General features: G+C 37.4%; 1 protein-coding gene across 2 annotated transcripts in view; it reads right to left on the bottom strand.

Annotated features, from left to right (window-relative positions):
- Window positions 1-24,109, bottom strand: part of EDIL3 (EGF like repeats and discoidin domains 3) — a 254,962-nt gene that overhangs the window by 132,524 nt on the left and 98,329 nt on the right. The window contains exon 3 of one of the 2 annotated variants that reach the window (XM_074812243.1): window positions 21,127-21,156. The exons of the other annotated variant lie outside the window; for it this stretch is intronic. Coding sequence (XP_074668344.1) covers window positions 21,127-21,156 — 30 coding nt within the window. The remainder of the gene's footprint in view (window positions 1-21,126; window positions 21,157-24,109) is intronic. 2 annotated transcript variants of the gene reach the window in all.

Raw genomic sequence — 24,109 nt, 5'->3', positions numbered from 1 at the left:
GTTCAAATACCTTTCTACACTTTTCCCCTGACAATCTGGAGGAACTTTTTTTTTTTAAATACCTAGTATTATTTTGAGGTTCTTTTTTTTCACATGGTCTTCTATTTTACGGGAAAAAACCAAACAAATAAACAAACAAAAAAGGCCTAGAAACATTGACAAATGTAAAGCACATCTAAATATGTGTATGTGAATGTCATTACCTAAAATTCTGACTGTTCTGATTTCAATTATTTAGTTTTACTACAGACTGGCTGTATCTACATGAGCAAGCTGCACAGTGCAATGGGAAGGGATCTGAAGAGCAAGAGGGCTGATGCTGAGGACCTGATGCCCACACAGTGTCCTTCCTGAGAAGGGGGTGGTAGATTTACTCTGGTGGCAGACTAACTCTAGTCTCTGTCAAGGTGTTTTACCCGCTTATGTTTGAATCTGTACGTGTAAGGTATGATACAAACTACTGTCCCCTCTAAGTGTCCAGGATGCGTTAGAATTTTAAGAAAAAAAGAAAAAATATTATGTTTCCAGAGCATTGCTGATGAAACACTGTAGCCCTCCCACTCCTCACCCAGCGGAGGACAGCAAGCGCCGTACAGGAGCTCATTTGCAGTGCCAGTGCAAACTTCACCAGGGACACACAGTGCCCATCTGAAAGGGCAGCTCTGCAGATGTTCAGCGACACAATGAACACATTTTGTACAATGCACTGAAGTCCATTATCAAGAAGTTTAGAGACACTTTGCCAAACTTTTTTCTGATAAATCTTTACGTAGGACTTAAAAATGTGACAAAGGTCAACTTTGAAGTACAACAGCTAACAGTGGAGTTGTGTAGCTTTAGTTTAGCAAAATCTGAGAAATCAGAAAGTAGATGAAACAGAAGCCATAACAGGAAACAAAACCAACCAACCTCTCCTCAATGACTCTTTCTCTTACTACTCCCCAATTCAGTGACAGTTACCCATAAAACAAGCCATTTCTTATGCTTCCATCAAACAGCATAAGCATTTTTTGTCAAATATAAAATCTGATGTTGCTTTGGTGGAAAACACATTCAAAAATATCAGGCAGTTACAAGCAATGTAGTTAAACAAGAACTCTACATCAGTCATGTCTTCCTCAAAGCCTGATGCCCCATACTCAAGTGTCCTTGCTGCTGTGCTAAAACAGGAAGAGGATAAAAAATCAATTCCTACTATCTTACTATCTACTTATTACCATCATTTCTTAGAAGATAAAATGAGAAATATGAAAAACATAAAGAGAAAAAAGAAAGAAAAATATACTCCAATGGAGTGACATATGCCAAGTAATCACATTTAAAAAAGTAAAATTAAAGGCAGTGCAATACAAATGTTAACACTTTTGATGATATCTATCCATCTTCTCTTCACGCAGAAATAATGCATCTTTAATGAAAAATACTGAATTAGATATTCACCTTGATATATATCAAGATGAAGATACTGTTAGGTACAAAGCTAATTGCTTCATTTATTTTGTGGAATATTACTAAAGTAGGACTATAGATAATGTTACTCCGATGATATAGCAAGCTCCAAATCCCGTCAAAACAAATACTGGAGTTACCATCAAACTAATAAAAGGTATCAAATGATTTTTCATTTCATTGTGAAAGAAAAATACTCTCTAGCTGCTTGCCTTCATACCACTAGATTTTCTTAAGTTCCTCTCAGTTCTGCATGAATGTCAGACAAATAGGGTTTCTTCCCCCTCTGGTAAGTTGAAATCTTCATTAGAGATCTCTCACATGGTTTCAACATCAGTAGTTTGAAGTCTTCCCCCCACTTATGTTTTGATAATACATAATACTTTAGATGCTTCCTCCGCCAAAGCAAAGTCTTCAAAATAAGTTGTGACAGAGCTCACTTAGAACTCTTATATTTTGAAATGAGTATGTGTAAAAGAAGCCAGTGGCACATATTACTTCTTTCATCTTTACAGGAAAAGAAGAATTAATCTCCTTGCTGCTGGAGCTAGCAGAATGTCACAAGCTTCCCACGATGAAGAAGTTTAGGATTATCACACTGAATTAAACTCAGTGTCCTGGTAATCCAACACCCTATCCCTGCAGGTGATCATTTCCTGCAACCTGAGAAGAAAGCTGAAGAATCCTCCAGTGGGAATAATTAAATATCTGCATTAGGTGTCTTACAGATATTTGAGATGAGCTTAATCTCAGAATCTTTATCTTTGACATTCTTTTCTAATTAATATGTCTGTTTTCTCCATACAGTTAAAAAAAAAATTATATGCACAAATGAGAGACCACCTCTTTTTCAAAAGTATACTGACCTTTTTCTTTCCTCATCATCCTTTTAAAAACTCAATTAAATGGATTTCTGAAAGGTGTGCCCCTAAAATGGGAGCTTATAGATTTCAAAGTTCAGCAGACACAAATCCAAAATATAACATAATCCTATCTGAAGGAGACCTTTTCCCACACAGACACATAAATGAGCATTCAAATCCAGCAGGAATGTCCCTACAGGTTCTGACAGAAAACTGCTTTATTGCATAAAAAGGGCACAAATATAACAAAAGTTTTTGAGGGTCTCTGATCTTCCTCACATTTACTACTTTGCCTATTAATTTAATATGATTGTGCAAAGCTTACCTGACTAGTTTTGAATGCCCCCAGCTGTGTGTCTGTGTGGGAGTTGTGATACTTCAGAGACCATTTTAACAATTTGACAGAAATGATCCCGCATCTGCTGAGTTCTGGGGATCATTAAATCATACCGAAATACGTACTTATGTCTCAGCCTATCTACAGGTTTGAGCACACAAGTATGACATATCCACTCCAGCAACACAGCGCAGGGAGTTAGGTCTCATTAGTGCAGGTACTTTGAGCCTGTGCACCATCTTTGTGGCTAAGACTAAGCTTCTGCTCAACTATTTTGTAGATTTCAACTGTATTTAGAAGAAAAATACTGTTTCCCAAGAACACTCTCAACATAGCTGGGTCTGAAGAACAGCATGTTTGTTCACTTCTTCAAATATCTGAGGTACATCTCAGCTGCCTGCAGTGCAGGGTTCTGAGGACATTTGAAGAGAGCCTTCCCAGCAGCTGTGCTATTGACCTTCTGCCAGAAGGGGCTGTAATCATGAAAATGGTTTCTTCTAGTCAACATGCTGGTTCTACCACTTAGGTATAAAGCATCGTGAATGAATGAATGAATACATTGTAGTCCACTATCTGCTCTTTCTTAGCCATAGATATACATTTTTTTGCCTTTAAAAGTCATTCTGGGTTCAAAATTTACATAAATATCTAGACATTTTAGGGCCCAACTCCCATTATACTGGAGCATCATGACATGGCTCAAAGAAAACAAAGGAGTCTCTCCTTTTAACTAAAACCCATGGAAGTCAAACTTCATGTATTTTGAACCACTTCATCCTTCAAGTCTTCCGAAGTGTAGTAAGAAATTCTTGCTTGCCCAGCATACTTGAATATTTGTAAAACAAATTAAAAAACCCACACCAAACCACAATAGCTCCTACAGATCAATATATTTCATATGATTTCCTTCTGGAATTTGCCACTGTTGATTCTATTTTGCTGTTAGGAAACAAAGTAATTTAATTTAACGGGTAGTTAGGTGTTGGAATGGGCTGCCCAGGGAGGTGGTGGAGTCCCCATCCCTGGAGGTGTTCAAGAGGCGGGTTGACATGGCGCTTGGGCATATGGTGTAGTTGGGATCTGTCAGTGCTAGGTTAACGGTTGGACTAGATGGTCTTCAAGGTCCCTTCCAACCTAGATGATTCTGTGATTCTGCGATTCTGTGATTCTGTAATTTTGATTCAACAAATATTTATTATACCTACAGGTTAGTTTAACCTGAAGAGAATAGGCATTGCAGAACATCATTCACAGTTTATGTGGAATATTGATAATGTTAACTGATAGCTATGTGTTATTCCAGTTAATGTATGAAAGTAGTAAAAATAATTAGCAGCTACACACACCTTCATCACATTAACATTCTCAAAATATCAGCTTTTTAAAAAAAATCTGTTCAGCCTGGTTCATAAGTGAATTAGTACGGTATTAGATTCTATCTAACTATATTTTCATTATAAACTAATGGCAGTGATCCAGACTTAATTGCACTGTGATTAAATATTTATCTTGTTTTTAATGCAGCTAATGGAGCATGCTGAGTATAATGATCAAGGTGTCTCCATCTGGATGCAGCAAAAGCTAAGGTTCACCCCTTGAGTGCAAAATGCTTTAGGTCATTTTGGCACATTTTCCTCTAATTCAGCTCTGTGGATTTCTATTACAGAGAAGAAGTTTAAACTGATTGTCCAGCCATGTTCCAGCATTTTTAAAACTAAATAAAGAGTATTTTCTGACAAGATGCTATTTAAACTTGAAGGCTATACAGTGCCTTTCCTTAATAAATAGTCCTAAACTTCTCACCTAACGCTTCCATCAACTGAGAATGACAGATTATACCCAAATTTGAGGCATGGGCAATGTAGTGATACTACACAGTGTGAGACATGAAAATGCTCCAAAAGCTGGAGAAAGTGTTTAATGTACTACAAGACATTTTCCACAAGTTCTCTCTCATTATTTCTCCTCATAATCTTCAGCTTCCAAGCTTGAGAACTAACTTTCCCTGATTTCAATGCTGTTTTTCAGCTCTTTATGCCCTTTGTCACCTACATATGTGTTTCTGAATAAAGCCCACAGTATTCTCCCCCCATCAGTTTTCTCATACTCCTACTGTGGCAAAATAATGTGAGACCTCTTCTACATCTCTGCATGACATTTCACAGGAGGGTATTACCTTTCCAAAGAATACCTGCTTTGTTTACAAAAAAATCCAGGTTCAGGGCCTTTTCCTTCTCTTTCTCTAACTTTACACTCAGACAGAATCACCATTATTTTTTTCCTAGATTATACTGTTTCTGTCACTTACTTCTCCCACTCTTGCTGATCCAAGCATGGGGGCTTGGTTGCCACACTCCATTTTTTGTGATTTACTTTGTATCATTGTTAAATCCATATTAATATTCCAATTTATGTTAGAAATATTTTCTAAATCTATTTTTTAGTTGATTCTGGTTCACATCAAACAGCAAAACCTCTGCAAACACAGAGAATCTTGTATTTTGTAAAAATTTTGTGCAGGACTGCAAAGACTTGAAGAATTTTGTATGTTGAAATATTCAGAGAATTATTATAAGTTGGGACATTCAAAAGGTTCAGTTCAAAATCTGTCAACACTAATGTCTACAGGTTCTACATTAAAATAAACTCTCCAAATCCATTCTCTATATAGCTGAAACAAATACAACTCTGCATTTACTGCATTGGTCTGTTGCTTAAGTAAAATATACCCAGCAATAAGGAAACTATACATAGTTTGGTACCTAATGCAAAACCTCACTGCCAGTTCAGATTTCTGTACAAAAGTGCTATTTTTATGATCGTAATTCTTGTCATCATATATGAAGATGACAGATTTCATTGTTTCACTGCACTTTAGACTGCCAATGAACAGGACCTCTCATCCTTTTTTGCCGTGTTCCACTAGTTATTGGAAATGGAGAAAACCTGAAAAGATTATGTGAACCTTAATTATAACAGCAAATAGATTAAAATCCAGTTAGTACTCTTGCTGAGCATTCCAGTGGGAACTAAAAAATGCAACAGCCTAAACTTATGCTATTCATATTTGTATGAGTCAGATCTTAATTACTAGTGTCGCATTAATGACATGGAAAGAGCAGAAGAGAATCTCAGAGGGTGGTTATCCTTAGGACACGAAATATTATTAAAAAGTGATGAAAGAGAATTACTAAATGTGAAATATATGTAGTCCAAAAAGGCATAAAGTTGTCCACAGCAGAAACCAAGAGAAATAGACAAGACTCACACTCCAGTCATTTATTTCCCTTAGGATGTAGGACAGAGCAAATATATCTTTTCCTCTTTGCATTTTTTTTCCAGCTGTCATCAAACCCTCCTGATTTCATGTACCCTACCCTAAATCCTTTTGAATTCCAGATTCTGTCACGATTCTCCAACTCTTACTCCCTTCTTAGCCAGATCATAATTCTTTTCCTCTCATACCCCACCATTCCTGCTTCATATAGGTCTCTTGTCAACTCACTGCTACACTGCATAACAACCCAATTTAAAATCACAACCCATGTTTGCATTTATGTGCCTTCAGTTTTTAAGACACACAGTGGAATCACTGGATGTCTGCTTCCTTTGCACCAGCTACATCCACAGCACAAATACAAATTAATTGCTCTTGATTAGTGATTCACACGCAGTTAGTTGTACGTGGAGGAACATACTGATCTCTTTTGGTGGGTAATGGTAATAATTCCTGCACAGCAATACTGGAGATGAGTCTTTTCTGATACAGAATGCTTTAACTCAAAATTCTATTTTGTATTATTGCACACAATGCAGGTGTCATTGCTGTCGTTCAAGCACAGTTCTCTGCACAGGTAAATTTTGCCTTCAGCGGAGCCTTGTGCAAGGGCTGGGGCATAAGCTGCGGCACTCCCAAGGCCACAAATACAGTCCTTTTGGCAATGGCATGTCAGACTTCCTCTGGAGACACACACTCTTTTCCTGGTGTCCACCCTCAGCTCTAGCATGGGTAGCTCATCAGATATATCCAACCTTCCTCTGGTTTGCAAGATCCACAGATCTGCGCACAGGCATAATGATGGCCATATTCACCTGAGTGACTTCAAAAGATGAAGGCATGAACTAGACTTAATTAACTTCCCCTCACCTTAGGATAGACGACCTGAGTGAATGTTAATATTCTCTTTCCAATCTAGTCTGATCGGTAGCTGGATATGGCTCCTGAAAGGGAATCCATAATATTATTTATCTGTTGATAGAATGGAGTCAAGGCACAGAGAAGGTCATCTGGTTGAAAAATGTGGATGCTGCAGTTAGGTTCTGAATGACCAATAGGATATGCTATGAAAACAAACCCACTACTTTACTAATGTAATGTGTACTTTCATCGAGGATATCCCTAGCTACATCACTTAAACAGTTTGAAGCAAATTATTTATTTGGAATTTCTTAAGATATTGCAACATACTGCCTATATTCTGCTACCAAAAATTTAGATAGAAACAAGACCTGATGACAAACAAGTTACATTATACCTTCTGTCCCTGCCCCTACTCAAGGAAGGCTGAAGAAGAACGCTGATCTGATGGGATCATGGATTTGTATTTTGTTTCAGAAAATGCCCAGTATTACTGTTTTGCAGAGAAAATTATTAGAATGGTTTTAGCATCTAGGAGGCTGGATTAAAAAAAGAAAATTGAAAAATACCAGGTCAATATGGAAAGATTAAGAATCAGATATTGAAATACTGTCATGTTTCCCTTAGTGTATATTAATAAATAAATACTGTTCTGCAGTTTTAACAGGACAAAATACTGTAGAAAGCTTGAAACTAATGGAATTCATGAATAACTGTAACAAAGACTTGTAATATTGCTGTAGAGTGTTAATTCATGCTTTGCAAGTAAATGTTAAAATATGGCACTGCAGGCAAATTGAATATATAAATCTATATCCAGACCTTTTTGTTCTTGGGCTATGGCTTCTTCATTCTAACTAGTCATTTCAATAAAACTTCATGAATTCCCAGTCTTTTCTCATCTTATTTGACACAATTCAAATAACTCCTGAAGTATACAACAGTACAATGCATCTTAAAATCTTTTAGTAATAGACAACTAGACATTCATGGGAGCATGTCACATTTTCATAATTGTTATTTTTATCAGAACAGTTGTCATACAACCACAACTCCCATGGCAGCCAGTGGAAGTTGTGTCTTGAATAAATAATGAATATACACTTCTGGACTATACTGTGAAAGCTTCCACTCTTTTACTTATCTGCTGTCATACTGATAATTTTAATTTGGCAGTTTATTACTTTAGAGTACTGTGGATCTTATGCAAATATTTTTGCCACAATTTTGAAGTCACAAAGTGTTCACTCCCAAGGACTACTACTGAAGTGCAATAAAAGAGAGAAAAAAAAAAAAGTTGTTTCCAAAAAATTTTGAAACACTGCAATTGTATAGCTAAGATTACAAAATACAGCAGAAGGTAGCTGAATACTACATGTAATTCTTTTTTTAAGCCTAATAATGGACATTCATGCTCTGAGGTAAAGTACTGTTTATCTAAAAGACTTACAGTGGGAGAAAACGAAACGCATTTTAATTGAAGTAGTAGTGGCTTCAAAAGAATATACAATAAAAAAAATCTATTCAATTTCTAAGACAAAAGAAAAAAGGGAGGTCTTGGCTCTGGCAAACGGTCATTAGTATATAGAAAGACAATCTATAAGAGCAACAATGAGAATTAGTAGATGTGAATGAAGTGGCAGATATTTGTTATTGCAAGAAATAGTCTAAGAAGTTGCTGCATACATGCAGAAATACCCACATCCCTGTCTGAGTGAACTTAGTTAAGCTTTTGCTTGGTATTTCTATGCCCCTGAAGCAATTTATGTTCTCTTTATGATATGAACTACACCTGGATTTCACCTGTAATGTTGCTTCAATGACACATTTTAAAGAGGGCCATTTAGTCTTGGTCAATGTTAATGCCAGGCAACCTGTGACTATTAAAATATAAATGTCAAATCTACGTTCAACATTTTTTTTCCTTGTTCAAGCTAGGATAGACTTAACAATCTTCTCTCACCTCAGTGATACAGCTACTCAGTGTCCAGCTAGCTGATCCCTTACTGGCAAACAGTACTGACTGAAGCCAGAGTCGAGACAGTTTGGGATAGCAGGGCTTTTTTACTTCGTAGGGGGCTTGGGGGCATTCGTAGCAGGCAGAAGAACAGTAAACACAGTGCAATGCAGGAAGAAACTCATTTGGATGGGAACTGAGCATCAGATGAGTAGCTGAGGAGACGGAGAGATTCATAATAAGAAAGACCAGATGGAAGAAAACAACTCACCTCAGCTCTGTTTTAAACTCTGCTCTTGGTCTTCTAGGGAACTTAATTCCATTTGCAAATAATTCCATTATCTGTCAGTTTTAACACTTCCTGGGCTTTGATCCACTACAAATCCACAGCAATGTAACAGTACTATGCATTACCATGATCATGATTGATAAAATACTGCTGTTTCAGACATGAAGAGAAACTCATGTGTCTGAATGCCTGTCCATTTCACCTATTAGCTGGCTCAATAAAATATGTTACCCCTACATACAAACTTTCCTTGTTATACCCTTCCTGCAACTTATGTATCTACATCAGGAAACTATCCTAAACATCCCACCTTCCCCTGATTATAAAATCGGTTGCAAAGCAGCCTGATTTTAAAAGGAGGACCATATTCTCTCAGTTCAGCCATGTTCTTTGATACTTTGACATCTGCCAGAGAGCTTTCCTTTGCATTTCCTCCTTACCTGCTTTAGGAGCTATCCAACCTCCTTAAGCTTAGGCACATGTGTAAGTTCTTTAACACTCTTACATAATAGGATATGAACTGCTGAAAAGGTAGGACAAGGATTCTGGTTGTAAGAATTAACACTTTTCTTTGTTGTGCAAGATTACCAAGAATTGGCACACAAAATCTTAAAATTTTAAAATAAAAACCACTTAAATTTGCATTGAACAAAATGAGTAAAATTTCTTACTCAGTACTATTTTCACAGTCAACCCAATGTTTTAAAGATGGTCATAAGACAGTTTAAAACCAAAATAAGCACGAAATAAGCCTCTTTGGGATGCTATTTTTGATCAGAACCATTTTCATCAGGCTTGTTAACCTGCTTCCAATTCCTCAACCAACCACTACTTCTGTTTTGTTTTCCTTTCATTAGTATTTGCTTTTTTTTCGCCTTTCTACACCTAGATGACAATCTTTGACTACTTGAATCCACTTTAATTACAGTATCTCACCAAAGATGACTGGCTTTCTTTCTTCACTCTAGCTTTCACTGTATTTTTCCAATATTCTCCTTCCCATTGAGAGCACACATGCCACTACACAGCAAATCAGATCAAGGAGCTGAACCAAACGAACACTAACTCTATTGGGGAAATTATATTAGGGAAGAGGCTACTTTCAGCTGAAACAGCCACCTGATGCAGTTCAAGACACAGCTGTACAATTGCTAGCACAAGCATAAAGTAGAGAGCAAGAAAGCATGAGTAGGCTGGAAGAAGGAATCAGAAATATATGGCCTGTGTGAAGGAAACAGCTTTTCCAACAGCAGCCGATCCAATGCAGACCATCCCGCTGCAGCCTTTCCCTTTGTATGCATGTATTCAGACCCACTCACTCCGTGCCCATGTGCAACCCATTAATCTAAATTCCTTGCCTGTCAACTCCCTTCTCCCTCAGCAATTTCTCAGCTCAGTTTCCATCACTTCTCAGATGAAAATCTGTCCATTCTAACAGTACAGGATTTTGTCATCTGTTCTCTGACATTGTTAGCCTTTTGCCATATTTTCTCCTGTGCTTCAGCTCTACTTCCTGGAAGTATAGAGAACTCAAGAAGCAACAGAGTACACTGAGATCCCTGGAGCAACAAGAACAGTAGTTCTTCACCTTGTTTGTTCTTGTTCCATTTTCAGAAGATAATAATTAGAGGACATCAAATAATAACCTTTGACTATTATATTCACATGACCATCTCTTAACTGATAGTTCTGCCCTTTTTTGTTCAAGCAAGGTCTACACACCTGCAAAGCCTCTTCTTGGGGAACACTGCTTCCCAGATAGAAAAGCACCTAAGTAAAGCTACTCTTGATACAGACCTGGTACCAACAACCAGTGCTGACAGTCCTGGAGCCTGAGACAAAAGTGTTGTGTTTCCCCTCCAGGGTGACATCTCCATCTGTTCTGCTCCTTGCTCTCCTTGCTACAGAAAGGCACTGGTAGTTGGTATGTCAGACTTGATTTCACCCACCTGCAGACAGCAGGACGCACTGCTGGTGTCCCTATTACAGACTTCCCAACTCTGTTAGGTTAGGAGCCATCTCTGCTAATTAAGCGTGAACTAAACCTACCTCTGTGGCTGACTCTGTGGACCTTTCCATGGCAGTAATAAAAGTAACCTCTGACACCGCTCTGTGAAATTGCATGTCCCAGCTCCAAAGTATCGGAGCAGAAAGGTTTCTCAGTAGAACAGCTTTGAGAATCAAAATGGGCAGCAGAACACCTTTTTTCCTTAACCTCATTATGAGAAATAGTGAAACGATTTGAGCTGAGTTCAGCCTGAGGCAGATGTCTGGCATGGAAAACTTCCATCTCAAAGTTCAGGTGAGAAAGTGGTAAGCAATGAAAATAAAATGTTCATGACACAAAGCAACAGCTAGTTTAGGGGTTATATATTATCTTCCACTTGTATTTGTACACTGGGATGGATGTTGTATACTCACCACAAATACTATTCTCTAAAACTATGCAGATTATGGAAAAATGGCCATGTATGAGTTTCTCAGGCAGTTGCCAGCACTGCAGGCTAATCTCAACCTCCTTAGCACCCTTTTTGTCTAATCCTGAAAAGGAGTGAGTGATTTTGCCGAACTGAGTTATTTTTATGATATATGGACAACCATTCACTAAGGGATAGGCTGAAAATAGTAATTAATTTCCATTCCTGACCTAAGCAAGATTTCCAGCTTTTAAATGTGACAGCCTACTGTAATAGCCTTCAGTGCCACCTGGCATCTAGAGCTATTTTTACAGCATAAGCCTCATTTCCATCAAAATAGGGTTCAATATGACCTTTATATAATGTTCTGGTTTAGTCTATATTTTGCTTGGAATAGATGGAAAATTAATTAAAAAGTTAGCTTCAGGCACTGAAAAATAAAACATGCACTTCAATAAGAAAAAGAAAAGGAATTGTTACAAATGTGTAAACCAAGTTAAGCAAAAGAGTAAATCTCTGTTACTGACCCTGGGGGAACAGCAAATCCTTTCCCTTAGAATAATATGGAAAGATGCTTTTCCTCTTTGAAATGTGTGAAACAGAATAGTTTTGCATACCGCAGCAAAATTATTGTGCCCCAAAAGACAGCCTGAGAGCATGCTGTCACAAAATTACAATAATTCGGACGCTGCTGTACATGGGACAGTGAATTGAAGTCCTTGAGACTAGATCAGATGCATCTTTGGGGTTTTGAGTGTGAGGGAGTAAGCAGATAAAATACCTCATGAACTTGTTGGAAAGTTTCATTTCAATAAGCTAGGGACATCTGTTTATTTCTTCTTTTCTGATAATCATCAAAGGAGTTACAATTTCAACTTCTTGCAATCAATACAAGGTCATTAGGGCATTATTTTCAGGAAGAAGAGATACCCTTTGTGAAATCGAATTTCATAACCACAATCGCTTAACTATTTTAAAGGCAAATACATAGTATAGCTAGCATATAAGGATGTAAGGATAATTCCTATATAAATATAAATCTTAGTAAGGTCTCAATTGCTTCTCATTTGAACTCATAATATAGTTGTCTGAGAATCAACAACATGTTGCCAGCACTTTAACCAACTGGATCTCTTCTACTCTTTGATGAACAGTGCAACACCAAATGGGAAAGGCATTTGCTGACATGGAGGAAGGAATGACAATGAAAAATTGATGACAATATTCCTCTGTTCAAGCAGAAGACCTATCTAATATTTGAATCATAGAATCACAGAATGGTTTGGTTTGGAGGGGATCTTTAAAGATCATCTGCTCTGACCTCCCTCACCATGGTCAGGGACACCTTCCACTAGCCCAGGTTGCTCAAAGCCCCGTCCAACCTGGCCTTGAACCCTTCCAGGGAGGGGGCAGCCACAGCTTCTCTGGGCAACCTGTGCCAGCATCTCATCACCCTCACAGTAAAAATTTTCTTCTTTATGTTCAATTTAAATCTACCCGCTTTCTAAATTAATATCAAACTATTCTAAACTATCTAATGTAAAGCTATCTAATATGGTGCTGAGTAGAACCTTCCTACATTCATAAATAGTTACAAAAAATCAAAACCTTAAAAGTTTGATATTATGAATTTACCTCAAAATAAACTGACAAGGGAAAACCTGGGATTTTAATAATTTTATGTCTAGTGTTTTAAATCTATTAAAAATGATAATTCAGGCAATTTTTAAATGAAAGGATATTTAGAACAAGAAGAAGCACTTATTTTTTGCCAAAAATGTGGCTCATATTTTTACAATATAAATTCCATTCTGTTTTTTTAAACTTACCATGTTCCCTGAATAATTTTATTTCTGAGGAAACAATAATTTCACCAGAAAATTGATTAAAAATTCTACTCATAACTAGTAAAAGAGTGAATATTGGTTTTAAATCTACACATTAGTAATGTTGAGTACTTATGCCTGGCAAATGCACATTAAATATGTTTCTTTATTGTCTCTTTCCTGTCAATTTCAGAGATCCATAAGGGGAAAGCCAACCCGTGACATAGACGTCTTTTTCACAGAATCACAGAATCATCTAGGTTGGAAAGGACCTTGAAGATCATCCAGTCCAACCATTAACCTAACATTGACAGTTCCCAACTACACAATATCCCCCAGTGCTATGTCGACCCAACTCTTAAACACCTCTAGGGATGGGGACTCCACCACCTCCCTGGGCAGCCCATTCCAACGCCTAACAACCCATTCTGTAAAAAAATGCTTCCTAATATCTAGTCTAGACCTTCCTTGGTGCAATTTGAGGCCATTACCTCTTGTCCTATCGTTTGTTACTTGGTTAAAGAGACTTTTAATGGGAGCAAGTCTATAACTTCCATTCCATCACACATTATGAGCTAGACAGTAGCTGTTGGCTTTGCTTTGCCATTTCAGCATGCCACTCACAAGACCAGTCAGTGTGTGAGCACTGGGACACTACATCAAGGAAAGGCTTGCGAGTCCGAAAGCTCCATGAGAAACTGCCCCTTGCACAGTAAGGCTCTGACTGAGTCCAGGGAGAGTCCCTGGCAGGTAGTGGAGCTCAGGGAAGCAACATAATTTCTTCCTAATATTTCTTCCTAGTAGTCTAAATAAAATTTATCTAAAGTTTTACATGAATAAAAGAGGGACATCTAAAAAACAAATTGAAAACAGAAATCAATTATTACTACAGAAGTCTAGAGCATGTCCAATAGGAAAAATAATAGGGTCTCTCTTAAGAAATATCTGGGCAGGTCCAGTAAGACAGGTTTGAAATACCTGTTAGTTAATTTATAAATACTTTTAATTTTTCATCATTTTTAATCCTTTTTTTCCTTTCAAAAACAATGACTGATCCATAGTTCCTTATTCTGCAAATAAGTTCTAAGGCAAGATACTCTGGTGCCCTGCTTTAAAAGGCTCCTGAAAAACAAGAAGTCCAGGGGAGAAACAAGCACCAGTGTTAATAGCTAGAGAAACTTGGAGGTTTCCTAACATAAACAAAACAAAATATGTAACTCGGAAGCAATTTAGATTTCAGTTATGGCTTAACACCGTGGTCACAGAATAAGGTTAATGAGCAAATCTTAAGATTTTAGATGTCTATTTTTTATGACTATTGGTAACTCTTTAAGTGCTATCTCTAGTACAACTTTCTTTCTGGAACTTCTGCTACAGTGCTTTTCTGTTCTATTCCTTTCATTTCTTTTTCTGAATTAAACTTCACTCTATAGACTTTGCAATGTAAGTCCCTTCTCTACTTTATATGGCATCTTCAACTTTTGTTGTTTCTTAAAAGGGTTTTTTTTTTCCCTTTTTACTTCTTTAGGAAAAAATTGCTAACATAACTTCTATACAAGTGGAGATCAGTGATGAATGGCATTCCTCAGGGGCCAGTATTGGAATTGGTGTTGTTTAACATCTTTGTTGGCAACATGGACAGTGGACAGTTTGCCGGCAACACCAAGCTCTGAAGTGCAATTGACACACTGGAGGGAAGGGATGTGCCATCCAGAGGGACCTGGACAGGCTTGAGGAGGTGGGCTTGTGCAAACCTCATGGAGTTCAACAAGGCGAAGTGTAAGGTCCTGCACATGGGTTGGGGCAATCCCAAGCACAAATCCAGACTGGGCGATGAATGGATTGAGAGCAGCCCTGCGGAGAAGGACTTGCGGGTACTAGTGGGTGGAAAATTGACTAGGACCTAGCAATGTGCGCTTACAGCCCAGAAAGCCAACCATGTCCTGGGCTGCATCAAGAGAAGTGTGGCCAGCAGGGCGAGGGAGGGGATTCTTCCCCTCTACTCCACTCTTGTGAGATCCCCCCTGCAGTTCTGTGTCCAGCTCTGGGGGTACCAACAGACCTGCCTGAGTGGGTCCAGAGAAGACCACGAAGAGGATCAGGGGCCTGGAGCACCTCCCCTGTGAGGACAGGCTGAGAGAGTTTGGGGGTTCAGCTGGAGAAGAGAAGGCTCTGGGGAGACCTTAGAGTGGCCTCCCAGTACCTAAAGGGGGCTACAGGAAAGATGGGGAGGGACTCTTGATCAGGGTGTGTAGGGATAGGACAAGGTGTAATGGTTTTAAACTGAAAGAGTGTGAAGTTAGATTGGATTTAAGGAAGAAATTATTCACTGTAAGGGTGGTGAGACACTGGCACAGGTTGCCCTGAGAAGCTGTGGCTGCCCCCTCCCTGGAAGGGTTCAAGGCCAGGTTGGACGGGGCTTTGGGCAACCTGGGCTAGTGGAAGGTGTCCCTGCCCATGGCAGGGGTGTTGGAAATAGATGATCTTTAAGGTCCCTTCCAATCCAAACCATTCTGTGATTTGCATGAAATTTTAAACAAGGAAGACAACAGATTAAATATCACACAGAATTGTAGAAGAGTAATATTATTTTCTATAGGAAAAAATAGGCTGCTTGTAGTAGTTGCACACAGAAATACAATGCAGCTGTCTGCACATGTACATACTGTGCCACAAGGTTGTTGCAGGGATTACATTTTACTAATGTCTTTGAAGAAGAAAATTCTGTCATATATTGAGTCTACTATGTCTTCAACACCTAAATTTCAAAACAAAAAAATATGAAATTCAAACTGCAAAGGAGCTTTTATTCTCATGGAAGTCTAAATACATTTGCATATTGTATATAGATGGAATAAAAAGGCACAAATGCCAGTTACCTGAAACACTAAGCTTAAAAAAAAATCAGTGACAAAAGCAAGGAATGGCTTCAGTTAAATGATGATCTCAAAGGGCATGTATTTATTATTTCAGTCAAAGTCACAGTGTAAAGGCAATTGAAGAAAGTGCCACATGTTATGCTGTACTCTGTCTCATTGTGTCTTGGAAGAATTACTCTTTGATATCTTTAAAAATTATTCCAGACTCCTTGAGGAGAGGGGAGGAATACATAAAACCATGCGGAAACATTTTTGAGATGCAAAGCTTCAAACAGCAGGACACCAAACGTAAGTTGATACATTAGGCTTAAAACCAATTTTGAACAAAAAAACCCTCCTCCTATTTCAGTAAACAGCTTTAAAAGACTTATGCTACATGCATAGATGGGAAAAGAAACATGGCAACAAATCTCCAAGAGCACTGCCTTGACATTTTCCTAGCTTGCTTTCACAGGTTGCATGAGCTTCTGGTAAAACTATTTAACTGATCTGAAACTGAAAAGAAATGAACAGACATGCAGAAGTGGCTCAAAAGAGCGTGTTTAGAGGTCTATGACAGCATAAAGCCATAGGTATTTCACTGGAATGGAAAAAGAGATCTAGATCAATGCTTATTCAGAAGTAAGGCTAAGGAAAACCTTGTTGAAACTGTGAGGATCATTTGCAAAACTCCTTGGTTTAGCTTTGGTTAAAAAGCACGCAAAAAATAAATGTGCTTTGTCTTAGACAAAATATGCTTGATGAGTTATAGTTACAGTTCATTAGACTGAAGCATTCTGACACTGAAGGAACCCCTGTGAAATACCATTGCTATGGAGAGATACTCAAGGGGCATTTATTATTTCAGGATTATTATCTTCAACGTACTGGTTACGACAATCAGAGTAAAATTTTAGTAACTTCACTTCTATGAGATGACTCATGGAGAGTGTTGTCAGGGGAGCTAGACTATCCCAAAGAGCAGAGTATGGGAACTAGTATTGTTTCATGCCTTTGATTGGATAGAAAAGAAATTCTAGTTTTGATCCTGATCAGAGGTCAATTAAAAGTTTATAATGTTCATCAAATGTTCAAATAATGTTTAGAATCTTCATAAGATTAGTGTATTAACTTCAATTAATCCTACCTCATATTCTTTAATAAGTAAAGGTATTGTTTGGAAAAATACTACATTGCCCTCCAATTAATCTTCTCATCTTTCCTCCCCTTCAACTTCAACTGTTACACAGAAGACAATCATAAAGTACTTCTAATGACTCTGAACACTAAGTGATGACTTTTGGGCCTTGCAGCTGGAAGTGTGTGCACACTTCCTCCCCAACACTACCGGATCAGCACTGGAATCAGGAGGTTAATTACACTCCACTAAGACAAATGTCACAAACTGGATAAAACGTGCTGCTTTTTCTGGAAAAAAAGCAAAATCTGGTAGTTGATAGAACTTACATTCTGCCTATACATGGCACATCCCACGGAAATTACTGTGGAAGGCTCTATGTGACTGCATGATGCTTTGGATGCAGTTTCCTTTTATTTTTCATCACCACTGCATCTCGCAAACTGCATGACTGCCTTCCTACTCTGAGGAAGAGGTATCTTTTTTAAGCAGAACACAGAGCTTTGTAAATGTCAATACAGTCAGAGAAATAAATTGTATTAAAACAATCCCATACGAACGCACTAATCTGTTACTTTCAGAACACCATCTAGTCATATTTTAAAGCAAAATCAATAGAAACTATAAATTATAAAGCATCTGATGAGCTAGTATCGCTTATTAAATTTTAAAATATAAATTAATATTAGGTAAAGAACAGTTGCACTTTATTAATAGATTTTCCTCTGGAAAAGCTAGAAAAAGTAATCTCTTTATAACAAAGGTTTAAAAATAACTTCATTTTCACATGCATGCCCTTAATCACTAAATTAAAACTTTTTTCCTGCTCTTAATGCAACAGTCTGGTTTTGATTTTGACTCCCTCAGGAGCAAGATAGTGCACTTTATTGTTAAAATTTATATTACACTTCTAGGCTATGCTTTCACTGCACCTAACTGAGGCTCCAACCTAGCAAACACATGCTTAAACACATGCTCACAAAGGTCTACTATATATTGACTATTCAAATACTAACTACATACTTCACTGCTTTGTTTCAAACTGTTTTAAATTATGGAATTTCTAAAAATTAGTATCTATACTTAAATATAGCTTATTTTGATCATAGTGGCATTTCATGCAAATGTAGAGTTGGGTTATACTCTATTAATATCTAGCAGAGAAGTATAAGATTCAAAGTTTGCTACTCAAGGCAGATATTAGAATTGTTTTCCCAAAAGTGGAAATTTTAATTTGAATAGGAAAAAACCATGATTCTGTGCCTGGAGAAGTTTAGCCAAATTAATTCCTGCAAAAAGCTTCAGATTAATCAAAATTTTTCCCAAGAAAATAATTGTTTCAGAAATAATTCCCAAAGAATCTAATGATGTGAAATATCAATGTCCTAGAACCAGATTAAATAACAGAAAGCGTCACTGCTACATTAATTCACTTACTTTTGCAGGTATTTAGTCATGTTCCTTTGTAACAATTTCTGAGCAGTTGAGATGTATTTGCACAAATAATTACAAATATGTGTTTTGTCTCATATTGTAGATCTACCATGTACCATTTATGCCTGAGGCATTTGTTCATCTGTCCAAATCAAAGAACAAAAACATTCTGGTGTTGTATGTTTGTGTAATTCTAGCTGTTGATTTGTCTGTGTGGGAATATCTATCTGCACTGCTGTATCAGTGCAACTCCCACGTGTACTCTTACTGCAAACAGCATCCTCCCATGGAATAACTAACACGAAAAGGTCACCAATCTTCCCATTAAGAGTTTTCATACAGAAAGTTACACTGGTATAGCTATTACTGCAGAAAAAACTGTGGTACGTTTTTAGATGACAACAAACCCTGAAACATTAGGACTGTAAAATAAAATGAATGGCTAACAATTAGGTGCAGCTCATTCAATCAACCACAAGTAAGTACATGATTTGAGTTTGAAATGTATCTGATCTAGTGTTTGAAAAAATACTGGTGTAAAAGCTGGTATAGATAACGGGGGATTCAGGGAGATTATGAACATTTAGGAATATTCTGTGGTGGATAATCCATTTAAATGAATACAAAAACAAACAAACAATGTGACTTGACATTCCAAAAGACAAGGGCTCCTGAGGAACTGAATACAGAATCTGTAGGCTTTTGTGAAACCATTGAAATTTCAGCTGATAAAGTCTAACAGAGATCTGTAGTGGAGCCCAGGTGGCTGTCCTATAAATTCCACTTCTCTCCTTCTACCCATTTCAGCTAATGCATCTGCTTAGCTTGGCCAGCTCACAGTTACGGGCTTTCACAAAAACGGCAGTGATGTTCAAAACGCAAAAATGGAGGCCACATCTTCATGAGACACTCCACTGGTCACAACAGGAATGATGGTTTTACAATGCACAATGATAGCAAGATTTGTCTTGGATGTTACCGCAGTGTATTCATATATGCCTCTAAATTCTAACTCTACAAAATGTGCATACTTAAACCAATACCATAAAGTGAAAAAAGGGTGCTTTTTTTTTCTTTCCTATTAAAAAAAATATCCTTTTGTAACTGACACTTCTGTTGAACAGCTGCAATAGGTTTCTATTAAGATATTTTTCACAAAAATTTCAGAACTGACAGATGTCTCAAGAAATGGATAGTTAAAGGCTGATGCTTTATTATTATAATATATATTCCTCCTCAGGGGTGTGTTACTACTCTACAGTTCTTTCCCAAACTCTTCCTTTCTATTTCGCAGTGGTTCTTCTCATCTCAGTCATGCTTTCTGTCCATTCCACCTCTATCTTCCTGTTAAAAGCTCCCTTTTGCTTCTTTCTCTATTCAGTGCTAGTCTTAAATATTCTCCCTCTCTCACATTCTACTCTTGGCTTTGTTCTCCGTCCTTTCATTTATTATTCTCCACCGTACTCTAATTACTTATATTGCTCCCAAGTTGTACGTTAGTGTTGTAAACAGTGTTCAATCCTTCCTTGCCGTCTTCCTTTCTTCATTCACTTTCCTTACCTGTTCTCCTTTGGTCCTCTGGAGACCTTTACTTCTTTTAACAAGCCACTATAAAGTGACTCCCTATTCATTTGATGTTTTAGCTCACTGAGTTTATACAACTCAATGCCATTTCAAACATGTTAAGCTGTTTAGGGGCATTCTTCTTTGGTATATTGTCTTCTTTTTCTTTAAATACTCCCAAGCTAATGGATTGCCAATTAATTAGAAATAGTTAAACTTTGCAATAGAATAAACACTACAAGTTTGCATCTCTCGGGGAGCTCCTAAACTAATTTTTATGACTGTGCTGTTAACCATTCTCACTACTTGGCAGCCTGTCAATGGAAATAAAAGTTCGCTGAGCAGGTATCGTGGTCATAGTTTGCAGAATGTTTTCTTTGAGCAGGATGCTTCTGCACCTGCTCTTCTTCCCTTCCTTCACTGCTTGCTTCCAGGCTGCACTGTCTTTAAGGATGTCAGTTTTGGGGGTCATGCAGATGATTATGCTTCACCAGCATAAAGACAGATAAAAAAAACTAGCATAAACACTGATTTTTTTGAACTCCTAATTGTTTTTGACCTGGTTCGTTGTGTGAAGCCCGATGTGCCAGCTTAGCCAAGGAAGAAGCAAAAAGGAAAGACCGTGTGGCAGAGAAGATTTTGAACTACTACTGAATAAGTATATCGCCTACTGACTCCAAACTAAGGGAAAAAAAGACAAAAGGAAGGGGAGCAGACAGAGGAGAAAAGAACTCAACACTGATGGCTATTTAGCATGTGTTATACACAAAATAAACTTGGTTAAAACGACTTTTTAAAAAAGGTAGTTTGCAAGGAATGGTTACCATGATGCAGATGTAATCATAAGTTATTCGTACCTGCTGATGTTGGTTCTTCTTCAAGCGAGGCTGTGCAAAAAGGCAGCAGGGGTGGAGGGAGGCAGGGACAGGGAAAGGGAAAGGGAAGGGGAAGGGAAGAGAAGGGAGAGGGGGAAAAATACAGATGAAGAAATCCGTATTGTTCTAATTGTTATATTATTTACATTTTCTTAATATATGAGCAATATGACATCATGAAAAACTTTATCCTAAATAGTTTGATCAACTTGAGTAACTGATGTTTCACCTTAGTGGAGAACTAAGCTAAAATGAGTTAAGATCTTAGCTTACATTTATAACATTCCATTCTTAACGTCTTCCTCTAATCTACCTAGCAGGATAGGCCAAATACTGCAATAGCAAAGCTCAACAGAAGAGTTTCAGTCAACTTCTCTGCAGTCAAATTCACTGCCAAAGCTAGCTGTTGCAGTACTAAAAAGGAGCTGTTCGTAAGGCAAAGCCTGCTAAAAAAATCTACGGCAGGACCCAGTTATTTGGTTAGCTGATGAAGACTGTTATCTGACAACACAGCTAAGGCAGCTGCTGGTTAGCAGTCAATGAGAGGCATGGTCCACACCTTTCTTCCATCTAGCCATCTATTCTCTTCAGTTTCTTCCCAACGTGGTGCAGGCAGTAATGAATTAATGATCCTGAAATTAAGTAGTTATGGGGCAAAAATGGCAGTTTTGGGGTTAGGTTTTGTTTTTCTGGTAGGGTTGGGGCAGGGGGCAGTTGCCTGATGGACTCTCCATTCCAGATGTTTTTTGGCTGAGTAAAGCAACAAAAATCCGTATCTTCATACTAGAACCTTTCCCTTCTGGTGATAGATAACCATTAAATTGCCTTAAGTTACCATCAGAAATCACCTGTGACTTTAGACTATCTATTACCCGTACATTCAAAAGAAAGAAACGGACATATTCACAGCAAAACTGTATTTTAACAGTACATCAGTGACCTAGTTCTTTCTCTCCTTGCAGTCAGTGTGTTTTATATACACATGCATCATAAAAATGGTCTTCTCACAGTCTTGCAAAGTTTACAATGACAGAAAAAGCAGCAGTCAAGTGTTTCTCACTTGGATACTCTAAAAGCACCTAGAAGTCTGAGAGGACTCTCCATAAATGTGATATAGAGACCCTCTTAGATACTAAACACAGGTTTAGTAACTTTTGATTTTTCACTTTTAAGGAGTCTCTTCTACCAGTTGAAATGGAAGCTCCTTCTGTTTGATTTCTTGCAGAATAAGCTCCATACAAACAACACTCCTACAGCCATGGCAAACATTGATCCACCCTGACGGCTTCAGAGCTTGCACTTGGCATGGATAAAGATTTCAAACATTTTCTCAAAGATCAGTGCCATGCTTGGGAAATTAATTTCTTTGCCTTCAATATCACTCCATGTATTATGCTGTGAGAAATTAGGAAAGGAGCAGGAAGATCTTTCATCTTTTTAATGAAACTTCATCAGACATAGCAGAGACCTTGTCAACAGACACCAACTGCATTTGAGACCAACTATAAACCTTGGATAATTCAGTACAATATTCTATATGCAACTGTATGTGACAATTAACTTTGGACACATCAGTTATTTCTAATTGCAGAGCAGCATGGTGTCCTTTTGGGGGATGACAAATTCAATCAATAGAAAATAATGAATTACTGTCTGAAGCACCAGCCAACCACCTTGTCTCTAACTAGTTTCCTGAGGTAAATAGGTGATTTTTATCTCTATAACTTGTTGTTCAGAAAAATACTTAAGAAGGTGACATTACAAGAACAGTACATTAGGAAACACATAAACTAAAATGGCCTAAACAGGATACTTAACTGGCTAACCCTTCCCTTTTGTAACTTCTCATTTAGTGTCTAGATGTATATTTTGAAACTAGATTAACCCATTTTGAGGTGTATATATGTAAAGATCATATCAAGCTTTTAAACATTCAATAACATGTTCTTTTACTGTATAATTACTGCATTTATGTAAAATGTCTTCGTAACAGTAGAGGATTTCAAGACAATGAAAGAAAGGGAAAATACCATCCTATTGCCTTTAAACTGAACTAATCAGACACATCATTAGTTCAATACCAACATAACAGCTGATTCCACAAAAAAGAAACTGAGTATTTCAATCTTAAGAACAACAGAATCCGAAGTAAACAGAAAAACTACAAACTAAGTCAATCAAGCATGTTGCAATTTCTCAAGGTACCAGAGAGGACTACACAAACAGAACAGAATATGACAGTTAGAAGTTCCGTTATTAAATTTTACAGATGTTCAAAATCTTTATTGGCTACAAGCTCAACTACTGCTTGAGCAACAAGTAATTAAAAGTACTATTGACTGTGCATTAAAACTGATTAAACAAAATTGTCCAAATACATAAAGAATATTAATTCCAGTGACAATTTTTTTTCAGACTGCTATTTGAATAATATTCTTAGACTTAATTATCAGGATGAATACCAGCATTAGCAATTCAAAACTGGATTCTGTTATTAGTCTGATGGTTGTTTCAGTGTGACTGCTCTGCACTTAGGTATACATCTAAACAAAACAGGATAGCTGAATCTCAGCTGAAGTAAATCATTCAGATGCCAAGACAGCAATGCCAAAACGATTACTTTTCTGTTTATTTAATTAATTTTGACTATTTGATTGCTGGTTTAGGCTCTTTCAGGGATAGACTATGTTTATTTCTTGTCTGAGTTAGAACAGAGTTAGTGAGAACTGCTTTTGTAAAATGCAAAAGACCTGCTTGTCAACACTGTATTTCTTAACTGTAGACAGAAATTAAAGATGCGTATTAAAAACAGATACAAAAAAGCAGTTATGAACTTGTTTGTACTTCATGCACAGTTTTTTAAAAAATCAAATGAACTTATCTCTTGCTGTATTTGACAGGACTTTTTTCACCCACCATAGCTTGATAAACCATGTTTAACAAAACAGCCTTCAGTAAGCTATTG

The sequence above is a fragment of the Strix aluco genome, chromosome Z (genome assembly GCF_031877795.1).
Source record: "Strix aluco isolate bStrAlu1 chromosome Z, bStrAlu1.hap1, whole genome shotgun sequence".
Lineage (NCBI taxonomy): Eukaryota > Metazoa > Chordata > Aves > Strigiformes > Strigidae > Strix > Strix aluco.
The sequence above is the reverse complement of the archived record's forward strand: the minus strand, read 5'-3'. Positions and strand labels throughout refer to the sequence as shown.